At 35.8% G+C, this 27,832-nt stretch overlaps 1 protein-coding gene across 3 annotated transcripts in view; it reads right to left on the bottom strand.

Moving 5' to 3' along the window:
- Nucleotides 1-27,832, bottom strand: part of LOC127170589 (diacylglycerol kinase beta) — a 138,879-nt gene that overhangs the window by 27,831 nt on the left and 83,216 nt on the right. For all 3 annotated transcript variants that reach the window (XM_051118687.1, XM_051118689.1, XM_051118688.1), the window contains 2 exons: nt 17,636-17,700; nt 2,983-3,073 (listed from right to left, as the gene is read on the bottom strand). In XM_051118687.1, the coding sequence (XP_050974644.1) occupies nt 2,983-3,073; nt 17,636-17,700 (156 nt within the window). The remainder of the gene's footprint in view (nt 1-2,982; nt 3,074-17,635; nt 17,701-27,832) is intronic.

The raw sequence follows: 27,832 nt of genomic DNA, 5'->3' as shown, positions 1-27,832 counted from the left end.
CTGAAACTAGTCTAAAAATGCCTGCGGGCGATCCAAAAATAGAAATGCTGTACAGTATTGTATGATGTCACAGACCACCCTGAATCAAACCAAGGGCGTCAGTACAGTGGAAAAGTACACAAACTTCAAAAGACAAATGCTGACACGTTTACGACATAATGAGATGAGATGCCTCGATCTGTGTGAGATCCCACACAAGAGTGGGAGAAAGAAACTTTTCTTTTCCTAAAGCAAATTCCTCAGCTGCTGATGTTTTCATAGCTCTTCTAATTTCATAACCGTTGTGAAACATCAACAACTTCGGTCTGGATCAAAGTTAGTTTACTTTGCAGCTATGTTGGTAATACACCTATTTATTTATTTATTTATGTAAGTAATAGGCATTCTAGTACAGCTTTAATCTACTTGAGTGCAGAAAAATGAAATCTTGTTTATGGCTTAATAATAACGAGCACTGTCAATCAATTAAGAAAAAATAATTGCATGTAACATTAAAGGAGTAGTTCACTTCCAGAACATAAATTCACATATAAATATACTTTTTAATGTCAAACGCTCGTCTTGTCTTACTCTGCCTGAACTGTTTTTGTTCCGGTTCATGACAGTTAGGGTGAAAAATGTCGAAAAACTCCCATCTCATGTTCTCCCTCATCTTCAAAATCGTCCTATATCGCTGTTTTACTATTTTTGTTAAGGGTGTTTGATCTTCTTTGCATGTTCACTTTGCAAAGACTGGTTTGGTTCTTCTGCAGCGATGTAGGATGATTTTGAAATGATTTTTGAAGATGAGGGGGAAAATACGATCAGAGTTTTTCGACATACCCTAACTGTCTTGAACCAGAATACACAGAGTTCAGGGAGAGCAAGACAAGACGAGCGTTTGAGATTAAAAAGTATTTAAATTGTATTTTTTAAATGAAAATAACCGATCGTGCTGCTAGATAAGACCCTTCTTCCTCGGCTGGGATCGTTTACAACTGCATTTGGGATCGTTTAAAGTCGCATTTAAACTCCCTTTTGAAAGTTCAAACACGAGCATTATAGAAGTCCATTATATGAAGAAAAATCTGAAATAATTCCTCAAAAAACAATTTCTTTACGACTGAAGAAAGAAAGACATTATCTGTACATTATCTGTAAATTATTGTTCTGGAAGTAGACTTCTCCTTTAAATCTTCAAATTAATGTAGAAACAACAGAAAGACAGTATATTTTTAAGCAGTGTTTATTTACACTAAGTGCAAATAGCCTGCCTTGTTGGAAGAGGCTATTTACACTAACTCCGCCCACCAAAGTGTGATTGGGCTAGTCAACACTACAAAAGACGCTAGCACAATAACAGCTCCAGTGGCGCAGTTGGTAAAGTGCATGCTGTAGTCTTTTCAATGCAATCAACCTGGGTTTGAACCCAGCTTTTGGTGAACTTTTTTTCTTCCTAAGTCATATATCGGAAAGGCATTTATTTTCAATAAAAATGAAGTAAATAATCGAAAAAATTAAAATAAAATATCAGTTAGAGTTAGGGTAGTAGAGGGTTTATTGTCCCAATAAAGCAGCATCCATTTAATAATTTGAATTAAAACTATAATTTACACTCAATACGTTATTTATGCATACTGCATAATGTCACTTAGTGTAAAAAGCATCTAATTGCAATTTACACTTAATGCAAATAGCCTCTGCCATATTTTTCATATTTGTTAAATATTTTTTTTAAGTGAACTTAAATTAGAATTTAAGTGAAAACTTATTGATTTCCTCTTTTTCTTTAGTTCTTTGAGTAATAGACATCACAACAGCTGGGTTATTAGCTTATCTGGCTGCTATTACTTTAAGAGCTGCCGCGGCTGAATGTGACACGGATCTGACATGCATTCTCGCAGTTTCACTCACGCTTTAATATGAAATGATACAGGCTATACATTTGTACACACAACTGAAGTGTGGGTGCTTTGAGCACAGTATAACAGCTGACAGGACAGTTAAATTTGTTTTTACTGACATATGGCCTGACAACATCTCATCTGACCTCAGTTCACTGTTGTTCTACTGGAGTTTCCCCCTTACCTGTACCTCCCCGCACTCATTTGACTAGCGCCTGGCGCTAAAGTGAAGTTGGAGTGCGTGTCTAAAAAGTCTCCCGTTTAATGTGGTCGTAAAGACATTCTGCGACTAAATAAACACAGTTCTTGTCAGTGAAGACGTAGAAGCAGCAGTTGTGAGTGGGGTTGGCCAATCCTACTTTTTAACGCTGTTAAAGTGGAAAAATTAATTGCCTGTGTTAATGAGCTAATTTTGACAGCACTAATAATAACCCACAGCAGAGCTAAACAGGTGGAGCTGGGGAGGTGGAGGGTTTCAGAGGAGCTCTAGTGAATGTTAACCAGCCATTTAAATGAAAGCAGCATGCTCATTGGCTGTGTACACAACATGAATCAATTAGCTTGTGCCAAGAAGTTCAACACTGTGAACATCATCAGTTTGTGGTAACAACCCATCAGTATGCGCCATCCAGAGTTTCATGACAGAACTTGGCATTTGTTCTAATCTTTTTTTTACTGGCACCTTATAATGTCTCTACCTGGATTAACTATCAAGCTCTTTACTAAAGAATATTATATCAGTTAAAAACACTCCTCATTGTCATTAAAACAAATTGCATTCATTATGTACATCTAACCACAGGCAGTGTGAAAGTTTCACATGCTGGGAACGTTGTCAACAAAGGTCGTCTGCCACTGTTTGCTTTCCGATAGACGTTCTGACATGTTCCTTCAACACTGACTGCATAAGAGCAGCCTGAGGTTTACTGTAGATACTGTAGCCAGCTGCATTAATGAATCACAGTTTGTTGAAGGAAGTATTCAGTGGAGATACTAACCATATACACAGTTGAAAGACTGTCTGTGTGGCTGTATATAATTACAACATTTGCTGTCAAGTAAAACAGAGCACTGTTGAGGCTAAATGTCCTGAACTCACCTCCACCTCAATGGACTCGTTCAGCTTCTTACAAGTGGCTGAGATTGTCTCTGTGGTGCCGAATTCAAAGTACCACAATTTGTTTTTCATCCTGAGGAGAGAGGACAAAAGTTAAGAATTTAAACAATACATTTTTGGTTATTCTCATGAAAAACAATTAGGTAAGGCATAAATAAGTCAACTTGATCTTTAACAGTTCTGATAAATCATTAATCTATGTGTGTACCTGTAATAACTTAACTTATAAACTAGCGGTACAATATTTGCTCTTTTAAAGGATCCAGTCATAAATGACACCCACGCTTCTGAATGTTGACCTCACAGGAGTAATTGACAAAATAAAAAATAACGTTCAACAGGATTTAAAATGCAACATCTCAAGCTTAGTCATAAAGAGAAAAAAATGAAGACTCAATGTGCAGCTGCTCTATCATTGGAACAACAAACAAGTTTGCGTTTACACACCCTGATGCTAATGCTGGCGTGAAAATAAATATTATGGGATGAACAGAGCCTTGGGCTGTCAACGGATTAAACAGACAACTGCTCTCAGATCTAACTTTGAACAAAAAACTTGCAAAAGTACATTTGCAACAACACGCAACATGGATTAACATGTTTAGTAGCTAAACCATGATTTATGGCATCAGAGTCATAATTTCATTAGCTAAGAAAGCATACAAAACTCTTCGATGGTAAACCTACAATCAATTTACACCAAATGTTTAGGGTCAGTACGATATTTTTTAAAGAAAAGACACATTAATACATTTATGTTTAAAAAAGATTTTTAATAAATGCTGTACTTTTAAACTTTAACTGAAAAAATACATCCATAAAAATATTAAGCAAATATCAGATCAGCATATGAGAATGATTTCTGAAGAATCATGTGACATTGAAGATTGGAGTAATGGCTGCTGAAAATTCAGCTTTGCATCACAGGAATAAATTACAATTTAAAATATATTCAAACAGAAAACAGCTATTTTAAATTGCAATATTATTTTACAATATTACTGTTATTTTTAGTATTTTTCATCAAATAAATGCAGCCTTGGTGAGCGTAATTCAAAAAGATTACAAAACTTTTCCAACCGCAAAGGTTTGAACAGCAGTGCATTTGTTACTTAATCTGGTCTGAGACTTTCACATTAATTTTAATTAATAAAATGGTACGAGGTGTGCTTTAACACGACTCTGTCTGTCTCATCTTACCCATTACAGTCTTTGCATATTCTTGAGGACATGGCTGGTTATGGTTGGGGCTAGGAAGGAAGCCTTTGGGCCAGTTCATTTTGTCACCCCCTGCCCTTCCCCTGGCCTTCTGAAATATTGATACGCTACAAGGAAAGCCGAGGCAGACAGGTGTGAGAGGACATGAGTGACAGTGAACTTGGCCTCAGCTTCCATGGAGAAACCAGAGCCACCGTCGGCAACCTGAGCGCAATCTGACATTAACACTGCCTGGGACGCTGAGAGGAGCCAGCTGAGGACAGCAGATGCTGCCAACATATCACACAAGGGTAGGACTAATCTATAATGAAGACCTTCTGCTTCAGCTCAGTGCATATAAGAGCTTTAAAAAAAAAAAAAAAACGAATGGCTTTATAACACTAGGACCCTATCAATTCACTCTACTTTAAATGTGTTGCATTTTCACTTTGGTTACGAAACAGGGCAATTTACACTCATCAGATGGTGACAACCAGTGACAAGGCCCTGCAAAGGGGTGCGCTGCTGATAATGACAACACTATTGTTTGCATAATAGACAACATGCAATGGGGGCTTCTCCAGGCCCACAAGGGATGGACACAGAGCAAACATTAGTATCAACTATATAAAGCATGTAATCCGCTGAGGTACAGGATACAAGAGCCACAAGTATGAGTGAAGGCTGACATGTACTATTGATGACAACATGTTTATGCATGTTTGCATGTCTTTTTTTTCAATGTGCTTTTTTAAGTCAAATTATGCAAATGCATTCTATAAAAATTGGCATTAAGCATGTTATATATGTATGTTATATATGTAATTATTTTTTCCAGGTTTTAAATACATAAACAGTGATGGGGAAGCAATATTACTTTTCCTCCTTCAGTCACAACAATATTTAATACCACAAAAACACAGTTAAAACACATAGGTTGACGGCATTCAATTGGATTTGAACAATAAATATTATTTATAAATAAGATATGTAATACATTTAATATTTAAACATTTTTATGAATATATATTTATTCAACTAAATATGTTATATTTGATATCTATTATTTAATATTTAATATATATGAACATATAAATGTGTTACGTTTAAAAGTTTGTGATCAAGACGATTTTTAATGTTATTTAAAGGCTTTTCTTATGCTCATCAAGGATGCATTTATTTGAGCAAAATCACAGAAAAAACAGTAATATCGTGAAATATTATTACAATTTAAAATAGCAGTTTTCTATTTTAATATACTGTAAAATATAATTTATTCCTGTGATGCAAAGCTGAATTTTCATCATCCATTACTCTAGTCTTCAGTGTCACATGATCCTTCAGAAATCATTCTGATTTATTAACAATATGCTGATTTATTATCAGTGTTGGAAACAGTTTTTGCTGCTTAATATTTTTTTGGAACAATATAATATTTTTATAATAATATTTACATTTTTAATAAATATTTAAAGGATTGTTTGATTAATAAAAAGTTAAAAAGAACAGCATTTATTCAAAATAGAAATATTTTCTGACAGTATATCACTTTTTATTAACTCAACTTAACTTTAATTAACTCAGTATAGCTGGAAAAAAATCTAAAAAAAAAAAATACCAACCTCAAACATTTAAACAGTAGTGTATATTATTACAAAAGATATCTTTTTTTTTTTTAAATAAATTAAGTTCTTTTTTACTTTTTATTCATCAAGGAGCTCTGAAAAAAGTATCACAGGTTCCCAACAAATATTAAGCAGCAAAAACTGTTTGCAATATTGATAATAATCAGCATATTAGAGTGATTTCTGAAGGATCACGTGACACTGAAGACTGGAGTAATGATGCTGAAAATTCAGCTTTGCATCCCAGGAATAAATTATGTTTTAAAGTATATTAAGTTAGTGAACCATTATTTTAATCTTATATGCATTACTGTAATAATAATAATACATATTTTAGAAAGAGACATTTTAGAGGAGTGTTTTTGAATATTGCCTTGATTTCTCTGCTGTAACACAATACAATAATGCCATTCAACGTGGCAAACATAGAAATGTAAAGTTTTGCAATACATTTTGTGTTGCTCGAAAAGCGTCTCTGTTTTGAAAACAGATGATTCACCGTCACGAGTCGATAGCGTTGCTACAGTTAAAACTTCATTCTGTCGTCACCGCCCTGGGTTTATACTCCAGCAACTCGCTACCTTCATTCTGTCAAATTAAGGGATTATGAGCAGATCTGAGATCACAATTAGACCCACATTGCGATCTCAACAGGGTCAAGCTGCCTAACCTCATTAGCTAACTTCCATTTGAGAAGCTCTGGAAAAAAACAATTAGCCGCGGGTTTCTCTTTCCATTCCACCCCCAGTTGAAGTTTGATGCGGAGAAAAAGCAGCCTGTTAGAAAACTGTCTTTTGAGCTTTGCAAAAGCATGGAGGAACCAGCACAGCTAGGTCATGGAAACAAAAGTGAGCATTTAAACTGCATGGAGAGGCCGACTAGATTTAAAATACTACGCTAAAATCCTCTCGACTAGAGTTGTGCTTGAAATCTGGATTAGCATATAAAGATGTAGATGTTAAGGGTCAGCGAACCTTTAAATTTGAGCAACACATTCCTCAAAAACAATCACAAACACACACCCTGCTGGTCATCGGTTCAGATAACCATCTCCCATAATCCCTTCAGAGACTGATGACTTTTTGACCTGTGAGCTCTCTGCCCCTGTATCACTACAGCAATCAGTCACAACGCAGCTCAGTCCTTATCCTGCTGATCGGGACTCTGATACAGCCTCTGACTGACAGCTCAAATGGGAGTGAGTTTAAGGACGGGGGTGCTGTAGAGGGAGGAGGGCATTTGGGGGTTAAAGATAAGATGTGATGAAGCTCTTGTGATGGGAACAAGAGAAGAAAGACTGTAGTGTGAATATCCCCACTGTAATCTGCCAAGGCTGAGCGTCCTGTCAGATGGATCAATGTGACTCCTTTCCATTAGAACACTCTGAACTCAGAACAGACTTTTGCGGTTGCGTCTTTCAGTTGCCTCTGGAAAGCGCTTTGTCGACACTTGCAACAACATTACTAACACTAACATTTAATATTAATGGTAAGATTCATAAATGACGTGAGTAAATGACGACCACTACATTCATTATTACATCCAACACAACACCCCAATCGCTCAATCGGAGATATTCTTGTCTAACTTACATCCCTGCTCCGGCATTGAAACAAAGAGGGCGGACTGTTACAGCTGATCTGAGGTAAAACGCTCATGTCAATCAACTATCATGGGAGCGGCCTCTGTGGGTGTGTCGGCACCACGACAGGCATCTGAGAATGGCTCGATTTGAAAAAGGGGATTTTATTTTTACAGATTAATTAAAAACCGCTGCATGGATTTTTATCATTATAGGGTAGATTTGTACATACACTGACAACACACATTCATGTTCAAACAACATGAAAAAGTGAACTTAGCATCCGATGACCCCTTTAATAATTCAATATATCAGACTGTTAATAATATAACAATTTTCTAATCTATTATTATCCTATTTCATGATCTAACTATTCATTTCTGAAAAGCACTTTGTAAGCAATTTTGTAAAATATTTTAGTAATAATAATAATAATAATTTAATAATAATAATAATAATAATAATAATATTTTAATATTGATTTGATGCCATCCAATGAATATGCTATAGTGCCATTTTTTTATTTTTTTATTAGTATTTAGTATTTGTAGTTTATTATTATTTATTATTATTATTATTATTATTATTATTATTTATTATTTAATTAGAGACACATTGTTTCTTAGTCAATTCCTTCATTCGGTGATCTGACAACTTTGTAAGCAATGTTGTAAAGTGCTTTGGTAATAATAATAATAAGAATTTTAATTTAAATATTTTTATATTAATGTGACACAATCCAGGGCTACTTTTTTTGCACTGATATATATATATATATATATATATATATAGAATTTTCTTTGCTTGTTCTTCTTTATTCCATTTGTTGATCACTTCTAATGAAACAAAATTGACAATAATAATAATAATAATAATAATAATAATAATAATTTAATTATTATTACAAATACTACTACTACTACTACTACTACTAAAAATAATTATATTACTACTAAGAATAATAATCATCATTATAATTACTATTACTATTAATACTTTGTAAGCAATGCTGTAAAATGTTTTACTACTACTACTACTAACATTAATAACAATTTTATATTAATTTGACACCATCCACCATCCTAAAGAATCATTTTTTTTTATTTCAGGCATGTTCTTTTTCATTAGTCTATTTGTTGATCACTTCTGATTAAATAAAATTGGTAATAATAATAATAATAATAATAATACAAACAACAACAACAACAACAACAACAATTATTATTAATAATACTATTATTAATTATTTCTTTGTAACCAATGCTGTAACATGTTGTAAATAATAATAATTAATAATAATAATAATAATAATAATAATAATAATAATAATAATTTTTATTAATTTGAGACCATCCAATAAAGATGCCACAATGTGTTTTATGTTTAAATGTCAGACATGTTCTTTTTTCATTAATCCATTTGTTGATCAATTCTGATTAAATAACATTTTAAATAATAAAATGTTTATTTATTATTATCATTATTATTATCATCATCTAATTGCAGCCATATTCTTTCTTAGTCAGTTTCTTAATTTGTTGATCTGACTACTAATCACTTCTGATAAGCACTCTGTAAACAATGTCGTAAAAATGTTTAGAAAACAAATAGGACAATAACAATTATTATTAATAATACTTTTAATTTGACACCATTAATAAGATTAAATTGCATCCATATTCTTTCTTGTTAGTCTATTTGTTAATCTGACTAACAGTGTTGGTAATGTTACTTTAAAAAAGTAATTAGTTATAGTTACTAGCTACTTCTCACAAATAGTAACTGAGTTACATCATTATAAAAGTAACTAATTACCAGGAAAAGTAACTTTTGTGTTACTAAAAAAAAACTTTTTACGTTACTTTTTGCTAAAAAAAAAAAAAAAAAAAGTTCAAATATGTCAACTTGGATGCCCCCAATATTAAATATGCTGAATGAATGGAATGTAAATTAAATTAATTAACTTTTTAGTTTACTGACATACTATCACATAGTAGTCAACATTTGAAGTGGATCAGAAAAGTTCATCTAAGAATGGGCATTGTTTTGTTTTTAGGACTCTGATGAAAAGTTTTGATCCACTTTAAATGTTGACTACTATACATATATAAAGCTTAACGGCATAGTTTTTGAAATATCTGAAAGTACACGCATTATAATGTCATTATGATTTTTTAGATTAAAAAACTACTACGAGTTCTACTACAAATAACAATATAAAACGCACTAAGGATTAATGAGCTGCTGTTATTGTCAGTAACGGTAACTGCGTTGTAACGGGAAAAACAGTAATTCGATTGATTACTCGTTACTGAAAAAATAAAGCCGTTAGTAATGCTGATTATTTATAACGCCGATATTCCCATCACTGCTGCTGACTAATCACTTCTGAAAAGCACTTTGTGAACAAAGTTGAAAAAGTTGTATAAAATAAAATGGATGGTAATAACAATAATAATAGGTGGGGCCAAATTAATACTTTAATAGCATTTAATCTTCAGCTACCTCTATGACTTTATGGTCTGATTCCAGGTAGCTCATGCTTCTCCACAGCCTGCCTGTGACCTGCTCCACAGCAAGGGTGTGTGTGTGTGTGGGAAGGAGGGTCAGGGCAGGGGGTACGTTCTGTCGGGCTGCTCTATTGGCAGCAGCCAGAGACAGTGAGGAAGGAAAGCATATATTTATTCCTCCCCACCATGGGCATGGAGCAGCAGGGAACAACAGGTTCCAGAACACAGCCACGCTGGGTTTCTGCTGAGTCCCTGCACACACACATATGTGCACGCGGAGGGATTTGCGCACACGCACACCCACACCCACGCACGCATACGGTCCTTGCACTAAAATTGAATTGGCCAACGCATACACACAGATCACACAAACATCCTTACTCACATAGACATAACCTAGACACCTTCTTAGGGGTTATGAAACACATGCTCACATGCTGAGCAGACAGACGGCAGCTTGGGTCAGGACCATATTTGGCCTTTCCTCTGTCGGTCACGTGATCGGAAGAAGGTGTCGTAACAGTACAGTTTCATCTCATGACATTTATTACGTTAATCATCAAATTAAGCTGTGAAGAAAAGTTGATTGGAAATTCAAGAAAAGAGGTCATCTTTCTGTTCATTCAATAGTATCTTAATTTCTATCTGTCTAGAGTATAACATAATGCAAGACTGATGTCCCACTTTAAACCAATGACAAAAAATGATCAAAATCTCTGTAATAAAGACCTGATATATTTGAAAGCTGACTATAACCATTAATTCTTACAGAGGTAACTCAAAAATGCAAAAGCACACATAACAGATTTACTAAGTCATATGAAACAAAAAAGTGTCTGCAAAAAAACTGTAAAATTAAAAAAAGAAAAAAGATAAAAACGCTTTACCACAGGACAAATGAACAGCCATAGCTGGCAAATGTCTTTCAGAGCGCAGCCGTTAATGGCATGTTTAATGCCATATTTGATTTTTATGGTGCAAATGACACGCTGCAGAGTAGAAAGGGACGTCTACCTGACCTCAAATAGCCCTGAGTGAAAAGACCAACGCTTTTCACAGATCAATGTGAAAATACAGTAGTCTAACTGACTTGCCTGTCGGCCACTCGCATGCGGAGTTACACGCTGATGATCAATCAATGGCTCTTTGAGGCAGAAATAAGTGCATTTTAATGCACCTCCACCCTCACTGACTGCCGCATACAAAGCCTTATCATACTGTAATTGTGAAGCATTCATTCAGTCAAGCTCAAATCTTCATCGAGATGAATAATTCAGCTGAGCTGTTTCACAAATTGTACTGTGATAACTGCTGTAGAGACTAAATGGTGGGTGCCAAAACTAAATGAAGAGATGACAAGGGTTTGGGATATAAAATAATATTATTCAGAGATATTAAATGTGGAAAAAAGTTTATTGTTACTACCTTAAACACATAATAAAATTATGAGATAATCTTAAAAAAGATTACTTTGGACACCTGTTTCATAAAAATTACAATACAATATATTGTATTATATTGTATAAAAATGACATCATAAATATTACATAAAAATGATAATATTACATTAGGTAACATTATACAAGTGTACATTAATGTATATTTAAATTATACATTAAAGGTAACATTATACATTACATAGAAAAAGGTAACTGCAAGTTTTTAACTCAATTCTGACTTTTTTCTTGCAATTCTAAGAAAGAAATGCAGTAAATTGCAAGGTATAAACTCAAAATTGCAAGAAATCAACTCACAATTCTGACTTTTTCGAGCAATTCAGAGTTTATATCTTGCAATTGACTTTTTTTCTCAGAATTATGAGATATAAACTTGCAATTGCGAGTTATAACAGTCCAATTCTGAAGGGGAAAAGTTTATATCTCACAATTCTGACTTTATTTCTTGCAATTCAGAGTTTGCAGCTACCAATTCTATCCTTAATTCTCAGATTTACAAGGTTTTATCTAGCAATTCTGACTTTATTTCTCACAATTGCAAGTTTATATCACAATTCTGAAAAAAAAAGTCTGAATTGCACAAAAAAGTAAGAATTGCGAGATATAAATTCACAATTCTGAGAAATGAAGACAGAATTGCGAGATATAAGCTCACAATTCTAACTTTTTTTTCAGAATTGCATGATATAAATGTACAATTCTGACCTTTTTTGTAATTCAGTTTATATTCAGCAATTCTGGCTTCATTTCTTAAAATTGCAAGTTTATATTACACAATTCTGAGGGAAAAAGTCTGAATTATGAGAAAAAGTAAGAATTGTGAGATATAAACTCACAATTCTGACTTTTTTTCAGAATTACATGATATAAACTTGCAACTGCAAGAAATAAAGTCAGAATCGCAAAATAAAAACTCACAATTCTGACTTTATTTCTCAGAATTGCAAGTTTATATCATGCAATTCTAAAAAAAGTCTGAACTGCGAGATATAAACTCGTAATTCTGACTTTGTTTCAGAATTTCAAGATAAAAACATACAATTCTGACTTTTTCTCACAATTCTAGCAATTCTGACTTTATTTCTCAGAATTACATTTTTTTCTTGCAATTCTGACTTTCATAGATGTTCATTTTCTTTCATACATGTTTATTTTCCTTTTATTGTAGTTTTTTTATTACATTTTTTTTCTGTATTGCATTTAAACAATTAAGCACACACATATAAAATACTTTGAAATGGGTCTTCAACACAAAACATTACAAAAGCAAAGGAATAAAGTGTGGGAATGTAATCCATCATGATATTAGGAGAAACAAGACCCCCCATGTGCCCCCACTCTGTGTTCAGCCCTGCCTCTCATCTTCTTGCCATTGTTTGCTTGAGAAACTGACTGTCCACAGAGCCGTCATTGTTATTTTAATCAAAAAGACAAAGGCATCTCGGAGGGCTTTTTCTTTTCTATGGGGCAATTTGACACCTCTTAATCCAAAACTTCCTCTGGCTGCCCCGTTGGGAGGAGCGGACACAGAGGCTCGGGTCCATTGTGCATTCGTGGTCATTAGCACCTGGGCTGCGGGTTCCCTGTAGACCGACTGCTGATGCAGATCACTGAACACCGAGGCGAGAGAAATCACACGTATTCCCTCTGCCTATCACACGTCACTGTGGGAACGTGTGTGGATGTTAACACATGCACACACACATAAATACACCTGAATGGAATTTGCATTCCATTTTTAAACCGGACTTTTAACCGAGCACATCATTATGCCGTTCTGAGTGCCGGTTAAAACTAAAAGCACTGTTTTCATAGGAGTGAAGTATAACAGGTGGACTGAAACATGTCACATAAACAGGTTCAATGAGGATAAATCGTGCAACACCATGGCAACCATCATTTACGTACCATCTGGTGGCACGCTGCCTCTGAGAGTGCGTTCTCAAATCCTAAAAACACTGAGCGCAGCCCTCATTAGAAAGCCATAGATTGGCAGATGCACTGGCTGGCTATTCTAAATCTGCAGAACAAAGCAAAGCAGATAAAGCATTTGGTTTGGCAGTGTTTTACATTGTGTTTCTGGGTGACTCACTCTGGGATTAAACACTGAATGATTTAAATGGGCTGAGGACATAATTCCGTTTATTCTTATTTTGGACTCTCTGTCCGTCAGTCATTTAAAGATAAACTGCAAATGAGCCACATTGGACGGAAACTTGCAATGAACGAGTCCACAAACCCCGCACTGTGGAGAAACCACAGGATGTTTAGCATCGCGCTGCAACTCTGTGGAAATGTAGGTGCATGAATTATGAACGACTGAAACATTAACTAGTTAATTCAGCCAGGCAGGTTCCATAATTCAGATCGTGTATGAGTCATTAGGGACTTATTTTTAAAAGTCATTAAAAAAAGCTGTGCTGCCGTGACAGGTTCTCACTCTAACATGGAAAACTGAGTGACGGTGGCTGTCATCCATCTTTATATAATCCCAGCATCCAGCATTTTACAGCAGAGTTCTGTGTACAGAGCACATTCTCTGTCGCTTCGTAAGTATGACCTCAGTACATATGTCACTGCTACTCAAACACTTCTTGTGGAACAGTTTTACAGATTGTATTAGCGGAAAGACACTAGAAAGAGCTAATAATCATACTAACTGCATTATACAACAGTTAGTTCTGGTCCTTTAATCTGATTGGCGCCCTAAGAGTGAACACAGGGACTCTTCACTGTTTGCATCGACTGAAAGCTTGCTTGCAAAGCTGCGATCACACACAAGTGGTGTGATACAAACAGCAGGGATGCACTAAAGATATTTATTACAATATTTTAATGTTATGGCTGATAACTAATAAATAACGAAGATTAAAATACTATTTTTACATAAATTAAGATACAATTAAATATCCAGTATTGACATATATAAATAACTTTATAAAAAGATACCAAGATACATATTTGGTTCACTTTGTTAACGAAAACTGAAATGAAAAATGTTTGCTGACAAGCTTTTTTTCCCATGACTAAAACGAGACAATGATGAGATGACAATAAGGTCAATAAATGATAACTGTGATTATATCAACATGCAATATCGTTGAGGATAAAAGACAAGACTAAAATGTATTTAAAAAAAAGAACCTTACCAAAATCTGAATGAATGAAAGAACACTGTAAAGTTTTCACCAGTTTCAACTTAAAAACTTAAGTTAAGAAGCTGCCTTGAAATTTTAAGTTACATCAACTTAAAAGTACAAGTCATTTCAACTCATAAGTTAAATCAACTTTATTGTAGTGAGCTGTACTTAATTTTTTTAGTTGAAACTGGTAAAAACTTTTTACAGTGAATAAATGAAATAATAAATACAGACAAAATACTCTTTTGGACTGCTGTATGTGCCTCTATTACGCAAGCTTTCATGTGTGCGGTTGCCAGATATCAAGAGTTCACATCCACAAATCAGAGCATCTCTGTTAAAAGGAAACATTTTTTGCCTGGTGTTTTGCTTAATTTTTGCAATTTGGCAACCATGCACATCCTCGCGTGTCGTTGTGGAAGCACCGACGATGATCTGAAAACATTGTCAAATAAGAAAGCTGGAGTTTACCTAGCTCCATGCATGATGTTTGGCTTAAATGAAAGCATCATTCAGCCATGACATGTTCTGTCATGAAATCTCGACTATTTCATTTGTGATTGTGGCTGCTGAAAAAATGCACTTACTGTACCACAGTTGTTTTAATGGATGAACATTACTGCAATTTGGAATTACTATTAGGAATTTCACTGTCATAATATTTTTTGTTTGTTTTACCAGTTTTTCGCAATGTAGAGAGAGAGCGCATAAGTCTCTGAAATGAATTTATATAATAAATAGCCTATAATATATCAGTACAACAGATATGGTAAAATAAACAATGTATATTATCAACATTCTATTGATTTGTTCTTATTGGTAAAAGTGCAATACCTGAAATGCAAAAAATAATTTCTCAAAGCTCAACAACAATCAATTTTGAGCAAAAATTATTTTTTTTTAGTTTAACCATTATAGCATGACGAAAATGCGACAAAAATTTCATTGACTAAAACGACTAAAATGCTCCGACATTTAGTCAACTAAAACTCGACTAAACCAAAACAGGACAATGTTTACTAAATATGATAATAAATAAAAAGCACATATTACACAGGATTATGACTAATTTAAAAGACTAAGAGTAAATGTAAAAATTGCTCAGAAAATTAACACTAATATATAACATATATAAAATTATAATTAAAGGAGAAGTTCACTTGCAGAACATTTTTTTTTTTTTTTGCAGATAATGTACTCACCCCCTTGTCATCCAAGATGTACATGTCTTTTTTTCTTCAGTCATAAAGAAATTATGTTTTTTGAGGAAAACATTTCAGGGTTTCTCTCTATATAGTGGACTTCTATGGTGCTTGTGGTACTCTGCATATTCCTGCTCATGACAGTTAGGGTGGGTCGAAAAATTACCGTCTCGTTTTCTTCTCCAACTTCAAAATTGTCCTACATAGCTGTTTTGGCGTTTTTTGTAAAGCCATTTGATCGTCTTTCCTTGTTCACTTTGTAAACACTGGGTTAGCACTTCTGCAGCGATGTAGGATGATTTTGAAGTTGGAGGAGAAAATGAGATGGGAGTTTCTCAACATACCCGAACTATCTTGAACCGGACGACACAGAGTTCATGCAGAGCTAGACAAGACGAGCATTTGAGGTAAAAAAGTATATAAATTGTCAATTTTTCTAGAAAATAACCAATCATTTCACTAGATAAGAGACTTTTTTTTCGGCTGGGATCATTTAGAGCCCTTTGAAGCTGCATTTAAACTGCATTTGCAAGTTCAAACTCGAGGGCACCATAGAAGTCCACTATACGGAGAGAAATCCTGAAATGTTTTCCTCAAAAACAATAATTTCTTTACGACTGAAGAAAGAAAGACATGAACATCTTGGATGACAAGAAGGTGAGTAAATTATCTGTAAATTTTTGTTCTGAAAGTGAACTTCTCCTCTAAATAAATAAATATATATATATTATATATACATATATATCCAATCAGCATTAGATTATGCAACCAATAACTAAATCACAATATTTCTGCTGCCTTATTGAGTTGAATGGCATGGAATGAATGGCAATCTAAAACGCCTGGAGTCATACCAAGCAGGACCAATGACGCTTAACAAAAAGCCCCATTCTTTCAAAGCGCTTTGCGGCCATGGGCTACACAGGCTTTTTACAGCATTTCTCAATAGAGGCATCAACCAAGAGAATAGAGAACAGTACAGCGGACTTGAAAGAGATCCACATCAAAGGGAGCTGAGAACGGCTACTGTAAAGTGCACCAGGGGCTCTGAGGGGCTGCTCCTTAAGATAAAACATCATACTTTATGGAGCTGTTAGAGTCAAAGCAAAGTGCTGTTCTAGGGTCAGTTTTATCAGTTACCCTTTTACTGCAGAGAGACTGATGAAGGCTTATTGTAAACTACAAATATCTTTGAGCAATGATGATTTCACTACTGTCCTTTATCGCTTACGTCATCCCGAGCCATTCTACCTGCTCAACTTGAGTGTTTCTCTTTCCTTCTTACATCAAATGATCCAATTGAGTGGAGATAATATTAGAGAGTCCAAATTAGACTATATCATTTCCACTTTACCATTCCAAATGGCCTTCTTTAAAGGATACATGACCGGTTTACCTTCCACCGCTGAAGCAGGGATGCGTTGCATAACATTTAATTAAGAAACTCCATTCAAACTGACTCTACTCGAGCTAGCAAAGAAATTGAAACAGTCAGCCACTCGCCTTTGTGCTAGACCTGACACAGACACAGCCTGCTTGAAGAGACTAATAACACACAGCAGTGATTCATCAAGGTCTCTCTTTTCGAAGGTCAAATTATAAAACTTTTGAAATGATTTTGATCTCCGGACACCAAATTGAAAGAGTCAAAAAGTGTGTTTAGACCAACAAAGTCAAATATGTTAAAATATGAAAAGAGTGAACGCTTCTGATGCCGTAAAGTGAAACTTTACTTGAAAAGACCAGAATTTGGGTTCGGTGAGTTTTTGCTATGGGCAAGGACATGGGGCATGACTCAGCAGAAACAAAAATCAGTTTGGCTCATCCTTTCTTCTCATTTGCATTATTCATCTGCACCATTTTTTCTGAAATTTCCATTTTTCTCTCCATATGCTCATTTATGAACATGCGTGTTTTCTTACCTGCTGTTAAACTTCTCTGGATGTTTTTCCCTCATCAAGTGGAAGCGATGTGCTATGGATGCGTCCTGAAAAAGGAAACAGAAAACAGGAGACAGGTTAACTGCCTCTCTTTGCTTAACATTTAAAACAGTGTTTTAAGTCTCTGGCTAATGACCAAGTGTTCAGGGATGAGATGAAACAGCACCCCTGGACCATACAGGACAGCCATAAAGCTGCTCAGACATGACCCAGATCAATGTTGAACCATCAATGGTATGGCAACATATTTATTTTTATTTATTTTCCTACAAATTAAACCAGAAAAGATACAACAAATCACAATGTTAGTATTTAAAAGCACTGACTTTGTGGGGAAAAAAATACACCTACATTTGATTTTCTCTCCAAGACCTTTTTTGTGATCACCCTCACAGGAAACACACATGCTGGGGTGCTTCTCAAATTTAGTTCAAATTTTGTTCACAAATCAACTTTGTATAATTCAGTAACATAGAAAATTGACACTTCACTGCACTTGAATCAAGTGGCATCAATTATATTACTTCAGGTTATTGTTTATTTGGAAGTGTTCCTAATAATATAAGTGCATTTCAGCACACTGAATGCAATTACGATTTCTTAAAATGTGTTTCCAAGAAAAGCACACTCACAGCTTTCTATAAAAAAAACATTCTATGAAAAGGGCGAGTAAAGTAGCTCCCTAACAGTGAGCTCTGCTTTTAAGTATAATTGTGAAGGATAAATGGTGCAATTTGAGCGTAGAAGGTATATACAAGTGTATATACAGTACCGTTCAAAATTTGTGTCGGTATTTTTATTTATAATTTTTATTATTTTTTAATTAGTACGTTTATTGAGCAAGGATAACTGAAACTGATCCAAAGTGAAACTTTTAAATTGTTCCCAAAAAAGCATTTGCAATAAATACTGTTTTTTGAAGATTCATTGAAGCATCCTACACACATGCATCAATGTTTACACAAAAATATTAAGTAGCACAACTGTTTTCAACATTGATAATAATAAACAATGTTTCTTGAGCATCAAATCAGCATATCAGAATGATTTCTGAAGGATCATGTGACACTGAAGACTGGAGTAATGATGCTTTAAATCACAGGAATAAACTGCATTTTAAAATACATTCAGATAGAAAATAGTTATTTTAAATTGTAATCATATTTCAGAATATTACTGTTTTTACTGGATTATCAATATCAAAATATATTCCTATTTTTAGGGCCTGAGCAACGATGGTGCGAGGACCATTTTGAAATTGCTCAGTTTCTTCTTCTCCAAAATGAATCACATTTTAAAAGGCCTAAACATGCACGGAAACTCATGAAACTTTGTACACACGGCAGAAGTGGCAAAAATTTACATCTGATATGGGTTTTAGAAGTGGGTGTGGCAAAATGGCTCAATAGCGCCACCTATAAAATTTCAACAAAGTTCCCCTTGAGCTATGTTTCACATACATGTACGAAATTGTGTAGACACATGTAACACACCAATACCTACAAAAAAGTCTCTGGTGTGGAGTCCAGAAACCAACAGGAAGTCTGTTATTTTGAATTTTTAGCAAGTTTTGTAAACAAACTCCTCCTAGTGAATTTAAACAGAACAACACCAAAGTTGGTCAGTGTAATCTAAAGCCCTCTGTGATGTGATGTGAAGATCTTGAGTTTTCGTTGGAGGGCGTGTCCGTGCCGGCCTGACCAATTTTTTGCCTAAGTTTTGCCATGAAACAAGCAAGCTGTTTAAATTCAGGCATACAATGTCTGATCTGCCCCAAATAAGAGTCCTGTGCTAAAAACATGCCCATGACCATATTCAGTTATAATCATAGCGCCACCTGCTGGCAACAGGAAGTGGCATGTTTTACTCTCTAACGAACTCCTCCAACATTATATTTGGTCAGTCTAATCTAAAGGCCTTTGCGATGTTAAATTGTGAAGATCTTGAGTTTTCGTTAAAGGGCGTGTCTGTGGTGGCCTGACAAAGTTTGATATTTCACCATGGAAAAGGAAGTTGTTGTAACTTATGCAATGTCCAGTCTGCCCCAAACTTCACACGTTCGATAAAAGTCCTGGCCTGAACACATCTAAAGGCCAATATTCAGTTATAATAATAATAGCGCCACCTGTTGGCAACAGAATATGTCATGTTTTACACTAACTTAAACATACCATGTTCAATCTGCAACAAACTTTATGTTTGATCAAAGTCCTGGCCTGAAAACATCTACATGCCAATATTCAGTTATAGTCATAGCGCCACCAGCTGGCAGCAGGAAGTTTGGCACATATAAATGACTTATGACATATGACATATGACATATTCCTCCTATATTTAGCACTTTAAATACATATTGCTCACCGTTCGCTGTTTTCCTAAAGCCACCGTATGGCAGCGAGCCCGGATGCGAGGGCATTTCAACGCTTTAATTATGTCTTTATTTTTCTATTTTATGTCAAAATATCTCACAAAAATAGATGAATCCTGCACACTGCTAGCCTGTGAATCAAAGTTTAATACAATTGCCAAAATATCTAAAAGGAAAAATGTTCCAACATTTGAACATAATACCACAGAGTGTTAAAACGGAAACCTTACAGCTTGGCTCATTGAGTTTATAGACTGATGATTTCAAATTGGTACTAGAGAGGTAATTTTCTCTTTGGTGCAGTAAAAATAGCCATCCCTAGAAATTGCAAGCTGCTCAGGTATTAACAGGCCCCTGTTTCACATCATGAGATCATGTGCTTTGAGGGAGGGCTCTGCTTGTTAGCTCTGTTGCTGTGGCCTGAGGGGAAGATGATCGTGCAGATAGGCCTGCTGGACAAAGTACACAATCCTGGAAACAGGGTCACAGCACTAGAGTGCCTGATGAAGAAATAAATAGAGTGAAGCTGGATGAATAAGTGATGGTATCGGCCGGAAAGAGGCTTTCCAGGAACGCCAGAAGAGGATGGAGGTGGGGGGTGGGATGAGAGAAGATGATGCTGAAGACCAGAAAAATGAACAGTAAGACAAAGACAACAAAGACCCATCCGTGAACAAAAAAAAAAAAAAAAAAAAATTCAAGGAATTTTCTGCTACCACTCTACTAGACATTTTCCTGGAAGGAAATACTGCTGTCAGATAAAAAAAAAAATAAAGGTTAATGGTAATTAAAAACTGCTTTGGACAAGTACAGAAATAAAAGAAGCATCCCACAATACTCATCTCCTACAAGAGCTGCCTGCACAGGAGTATTCAATTGTACATTTTTACATTAGCATAAAAATAATGTATCTATAAATAAATAATAAATAAATAATGTAACGATCTTATTCATTTTACTAATTCCAATGGTAAATGTTTTAAATATTAGGGCAAATAAACTATAAATAATTTAAAAAATGATTAAACTTGCTGTTATTAAACTTTCTGTGGTTCAAAACGAATCTAGAAAAATAAACTAAAATAATACAAATACTATAAAAATACAATGTTATCATAAACTAAAACAAAAAACTGTTAAAAAAACCTGTATTCATTGAAATAAAGCCAAAATAAAATTAAATATATACAATGTTATCACAAATAAAATGACAAAAACTATTAAAAACAAAATCTGTATTCACTGAAATTTAAATAAAATTAAAGAATATATGATATTAAAAGCACTGCCCTAATACTAAATACTTTGCTTAGTAAAATGACCACATCATCATCTTCAAGACCATTATCCTGTCAACTTGAATGATATGAAGTTCAGCCTGAGGACCTAATGGCAGCTGAGAGCATAAGTGATCAAACAGTGGGTTAAAAGCACCAGAGGTTGTTTGCTCTTGCAGCACCAACCCAGAGCGGAATCCAGTCTCAGTGAAGCAGCCTTGATTAAAATCAAAGCAACAGTGTGCAAACAGAAGAGCTAATTGATGAATCAGGTCTGCAACCGTAACTGATTATTTCTATATTTACACACGCACACGTAAAAGACAGAAGAGCTCAAAGCCACCACATCCTTCACTAGGCCCGAGCCCGAATACGTTCACACACACGTAACACCTGTCTCGGAGTTTCGCTGTGTAATATAACGATGGATCTCGGCACTCTGCAGTGCTCACCGTGTCACAGACTCAGACAGGGAGGAAGTGTGCGACTGTGAGATTCTCAGGGTCTGATAGCTGCTGGCACGCCGATCAAGCCGCGAGCGGACGATGCTACGTTAGCACCTGTGCTGGCTTCCTGCCCGTGCTCGCAGGTGCTGCAGCGCTCACATGGGAGAGAGTACAGGAAGTTTGGGGGGGCTGGGGAGGCTACATGGACTCGTATCCCTCACATATATCCAAACTAATGCTATAAAGCTGATATTTAAACATTTTCTATCACCTGCTGAGGTCTGTGCGCGTCTAGTATTACTAAAGTCACTCAAAATATCACAAAATAAATAATGTCTACGTGACATTTTTGCAACGCTCACAATGCCCTTGCAGGTGTTTCACAAACTGACATGTGTGATATTGGACGAGAACAGGACGCACTGTACCTCAATCACTGCGGTGAATACCACGACACAGAACGGGCACTGCACGACACCATGCTTTAAAGAGCAGCTCATTTAATGAAAGCAAAGAAGCTGTCCTCAAAAAGAACTGCTGCTGTCCAATAACACTTTTATTTCTTTTTGTGGCCTGAGGCATTAGGGCCTCATTAAGTGCTCATTTTACACCAAAAACAACAAACAAATATTAAATGGATAGTTCTTCCTGACTCACCTTCATGCTGTTTCAAACCTGTATGACTTATTTTCTTCTGTGAAACACGCACACACTCTTGCATATGTGGTTATGGGGACTATAGGCATATTTGTGTTAATAAATTAATTTTATGTTGAATCAAATGAAATATTCTAAAGCTACAATTTGTAATCTCTACTTGATACTTTCTCATTTAACGCAAAAATAGCTTTAAATAATCTTTTGTGTGTATTTTATAGTCAAATTTATTTTGTGATTAATTAAATTAATTAATCAAAACATTACAAATTTTAATTGACAAAAATTGTTTAACTATAAAACACTAAGTGAAACAAAACTGTAAAAGAAGATTAAAAACCTAAACTTACATACATTGTCTTAAAAAATGAGAAATGTTGCTTTGGCAACTAACTGAAATAAAATTACAAGTTAAAGTAAAATTATTAAAATTACTCAAAGTAATACTGGAATATAAAGAAATGACAAAAGCACATAATAAAATTACTACAACTTAAAACGAAAAATTAAGGTCCACATATAGGTTAAATATTAAAGCTCCACTGAAGTGCATTGAAACATGCGACGTTATTCTCTGTGTTGACGTAATTTCAACTAAAACAGGAAGACAGGTTGGGACATATCCAGTTGTCCTGCCCCCCTTTTGTAAAAAGCCAATAGTATTTTGTTTATATCACAACTTGGGCCAGAGCCATTGAGCTGGGTAAAGCCACATTTGACAGCGTATGACGGCCACAATCTCATCCATATCGCATTATCTCTCTATAAAATAGCATTCTGTGTAGAATTCAAATGTGTCCGATCCATTTTATGGTCTGCGCCGACTCACGCATATGATCCGCTCTGTGCTATCGTGTCTCAGGACCGGAGCAGACTCACTGCGCAATGTGGCTGTTCAGGTTACACAAAGTGAAACCAGACTTCATTCGCCCCATCGGAAAGCATATTTTCACTGTCTGAATCATTCTCATATGCCATATAATCTCATATCTATCCCTTATATAGTGCACTACGTGCAATTCACTGTACAGAAAACTCTAATTCTGTGAACAAGTGGTTTCTGCCGCAGCTTCAGCGTCAATTTATAGTGTAGGGGGCGGGACGCTTCGGATTCTAGACGGCATTTGATTGGAAAGAAAGTTTGATGAAAAGCTGAAGTGCAGAGTGATGTCATCAAAATCGCTGATCCATATTGGCAGAAGTGAGAGAGTGTAAGTTTTGAATGCTTCCATCTTGTAAATGTGAATTTTGTCATTGTTTTGGAGCACACTAGCTTACAGATAAACTTAAGGCTATCATATTCATACTAAAAGCCAAAAAACTTAAACTTTCATGGGGACTTTAAAATGAAACTTTAAAAATGAAAATTACCCAATTATTTACTCACCCTCAAGCCATCTTAGGTGTATATGACTTTCTTCTGTCTGACAAATACAATCAGAGCTATATTAAAAAAATATGGCTTTTTCAGGATTTATACTGGCAGTGAATGGGTGTTGACATTCAGTAGTCTAATAGAAGTCCAATAAAGTGCATCCATCCATCATAAAGAGTACTCCACATGACTCAGGTGGGTTAGTAAAGGCCTTCTGAAGCAAATCAATGCGTTTGTATAAAAAAATCCATATTTAAAACTTTCTAAACTGTAATCTCTAGCTTTTGCTAACTGTTCACAACGCAACTGTATGCGTGTTCATGAGAGAGCGGCATTCCAGCGGATGCCATAGGACATAGGCGCAGCGTAAGCTCCAGTGAGAATATGCTAGTCTCTTAAGAACCAAGTTTTGTTTTTTTGCTTATATCGACATTATTCTTTACAAATCCTCGTTTTGTACTTGTAATTCATGACCAGTGTTTTGTTTTGCGTTCGTCACATTCGTGAACATGCATACAATAGTGAACAGAAGCTAGAGATCACAGTTTTAAATATAGACATTTTGATTCACTTTAGGAGTCTTTATTAACCCACACACAATAATTGCACTGCCATTATAAAGCTTGGAAGAGCCAGGATTTATGATAATATAACTCTGTATTTATCTGTAGAAGAAAGTCATATACACCTAGAATGGCTTAAGGGTGAGTAAATCATGGGGTAATTTTTATTTTTGGGTGAACTATCCCATTAAATACTATAAGTGACTTCTTTTGTGTTTTACTGGAAATAAAAAGTCATACATGTTTGTAATAACACAAGGGTGAGTGAATGATGATATTTATACTAGCTACAGCTTTACATTTTAAACTTACATGCATCTAAGATCAGACAGAATAACCTCAGCTTGGACTTGCACAGATATAAATGAATGTCAAAACAGCCCTCATAAACAAAGCTCTTATTCAGTTTCCCAGTTTCCCAAATGCATTGTATATTTTCAAGGTTTAGCTGCCCAGATACAAAAATCCTCTGGGGCGTTCTGTTATGATTCATCCCAAAACTGTGTGCTATGGGAGGACAGGGACACCATGTCCTCCACTAAGACATATCCTGTCCCTGTGGAATGCAACTGCGGGCTTAACTGTTCTTGGCATTCCCTCTTCAACTGAACGGGCTAAAGGTTGTACATCATCTCAGAGTTTGTATCATATAGTGTTAGATGGCTTCTGCACATCAGTGGGCGAAGTTCAACAGCTAACTTGGTCCAAAAACAAATATTGTCCTCCTGGGATGGCATCTATCAATGGGGTGAAGAGGTGAAGGGTATTAAGCGAGGTGATATTCAGGTCACCGTGATTGGTGTGTCCACACCGGGTTATTGCAGCACTGTACTGAGTCGGTGCCCATCTGTGCTCCTGTCAGCACGGCCGCGAGCAGGTGCACATGGGACTTATGCTGAGACTGAGAATGTGTTTGAGTTAAAGTGCACATAAGTATAGGAGTGAATCATGTGAATACTGTCCAAATGCATTTCTAGAGTGCATGTGTGAGGTGAATGGAGAGGTGGGCCCTGTTTTCCTTCTATCTTTAAGACTGGCCAGGTGTCACTCAGCACGGCCATTCATTATGGTGGTAACCTGGTCCGATTCTGGCAGCCAAACACTTCCTGTCACTGATACTTCCCCTGACCTTCAGTCCGTGCCAGTATTATACCCCTCCAAACACACACACACATGCAACATGCACAAACACACACACACACAGACTGACAGGCTCTAAAATAAACACTCTTATCACATAGATAAGGTTAAAAGATTGAATAAATCAAACGGTTGTTTGTTTAGCTACCTATTGAACCGGCATGAGCACAGCCATATTACAATATGACAGAACAGATCCTTTTGACATTTCCGAGATTCTCAGAAGCATAAGTTTGATACATTTTCCATAGTTATTAACACCATGAATCTAGCAAGTGAGTGTTTGTAATACATCTGAGTGGGTGACAACACATTTGACATCTGACCAACTGGGGCAAACGGGAACACAAAAATAATATTTCTATCATGACAACTCTGGTAACGGATATAACAATGTTAACAGATTTGGTCCTGGCGGAATAGATCTGCTACGCTGCTGAATTGCTGCTGCTGTTGGTTATTGCTGTTGTTGTAGATTATTGCTGCTGCAAAGCTAGTACGGAACTTGCTACTGCCAATACATACACCGATACAGTACTGTGAGTGTTTAAGACACACTTTTGCTGCACAGCATGTATCATATAAAATAATCCATTGCAGATGTATACAGGTGGAGCTGGGGAGGTGCAGAGTTTCAGAAGTACTCATACATTGAACACTAATCTACACTATTTTAATATTGCTGTGGGATAATGTGAGAGACACCTTCCAGGGGCTAAATATCATGTTACTGAGGTCGCTTCAACCCGCGGACATGGAAAACATCATAATAACAAGAAAACAATGTGCTTTTGTAAAATAAATAAAATAAACAGGGTGCTCTCTCTGCCGTCTCGGTCTCCATTACCTCTCTTCACAGACACGTAAATAAAACAACCTGAATACGTGCCTCACAGACAAAAGAAATATATGTATAGAAAGCTTGACATGTCTACTTTTAAGTCACATCGAAAACAAATATTCTCTAGTGAAGTAATCAGTATGATACCAATGCAAGCTCCAGTTTTTAGTTTTTCTAAACTCTAATGTAATCACGCCCACGAGCGGCTCCACTTTTCAAATTTTAAACAGCCACGTGAGATGCGCGGACATGTAGGTAAACACCCACATGACCTACGTAAACAAATGTGAACTTTCATCAAGTTCATCTTGGCTACTTTTTGTTTCTCGAAGAAGACGCGCTGAGATGAACAAGCCTGAATTTACCTCAGAAGTAAAAATCAGTAACAGTGAAACAGTAATTTGTTTGATTACTCGTTACTAAAAAAAGTAATGCCGTTGGTAACACTGTTTATTTATAACGCCATTATTCCCATCACTGGTTATTAACACCATGAATCTAGCAAGTGAGTGTTTGTAATACAACGGTTGAGTGACAGAACATTTGACATCTGACGGACTGGGGCAAATGGGAACACAAAAATGACAATTCTGGTAATGGATATGGCCATGTAGATATATTTAGTCTTGGCGGAATAGATCTGCTGTGCTGCTGTTGGTTATTGCTGTTGTTGTACATTACTGCTGCTGCTGCAAAGCAAGTACAGGAACTGCCTGCCAATACATACGCTGATACGGTGCTGTGGGTATTTAAATAGATACTGCTGCTGCACAAATAGCATATATAATAACCTGTAGCAGATCTATACAGGTGGAGCTGGGGAGGTGGAGGGTTTCAGAGGAACTCTGAAAGCTTGCTGCGTATGCAACATGAACCGATCAGCTTGTGCCAAGTAGTTTAATGCTGTGAATATCACACGTTTGCGTTAATGACCCATCAGCCTGCGCCATCTAGAGTTTCATGGCAGAACTTGGCATTTGTTGTATTTATCGTTCAACACCATAGAAGTTTACCCAACTAAACTTTCACAGGGGTACACGAAAGCTACAATAAATATACTTTTTTGTGCTCCCATTCACCCCATTAGCAAATGAAAAATCCAAAATAGCATTTCTAAAAATAGATTATGTTAGTCAGAGGAGAGAAAGATGTCAAATATGATGTCACTCCCTTAGCTGGTGTATTACAAACACTCATTTACTAGATTTACAAGGTTAATAACTGTGGAAATGCATCATCACTGTCTGTGACATGCCTCCATTGAAACACAAAGAAAATATTCTCAAATGTAATCTTAATTAGCAGAGAGACTATTTAAAAATAAGTGGGACAGCATGTCTTTAAACGAAGCATAATAACTAGCTGTCCCAGGACAGAACTTTGTCACTGGAGATGAAGGTGCATCATACCACACCAGTGAGAACATGATGGCAGCGGGGCAGTTCTCCAAACACCTCCACCACGGGGAGGGTGAGAGACCCAGACAGATAAGTTGTTGATGTCAAGAGAGAT

The sequence above is a fragment of the Labeo rohita genome, chromosome 9 (genome assembly GCF_022985175.1).
Source record: "Labeo rohita strain BAU-BD-2019 chromosome 9, IGBB_LRoh.1.0, whole genome shotgun sequence".
NCBI classification, from domain to species: domain Eukaryota; kingdom Metazoa; phylum Chordata; class Actinopteri; order Cypriniformes; family Cyprinidae; genus Labeo; species Labeo rohita.
This window is presented reverse-complemented; position numbering and strand designations above follow the sequence as displayed.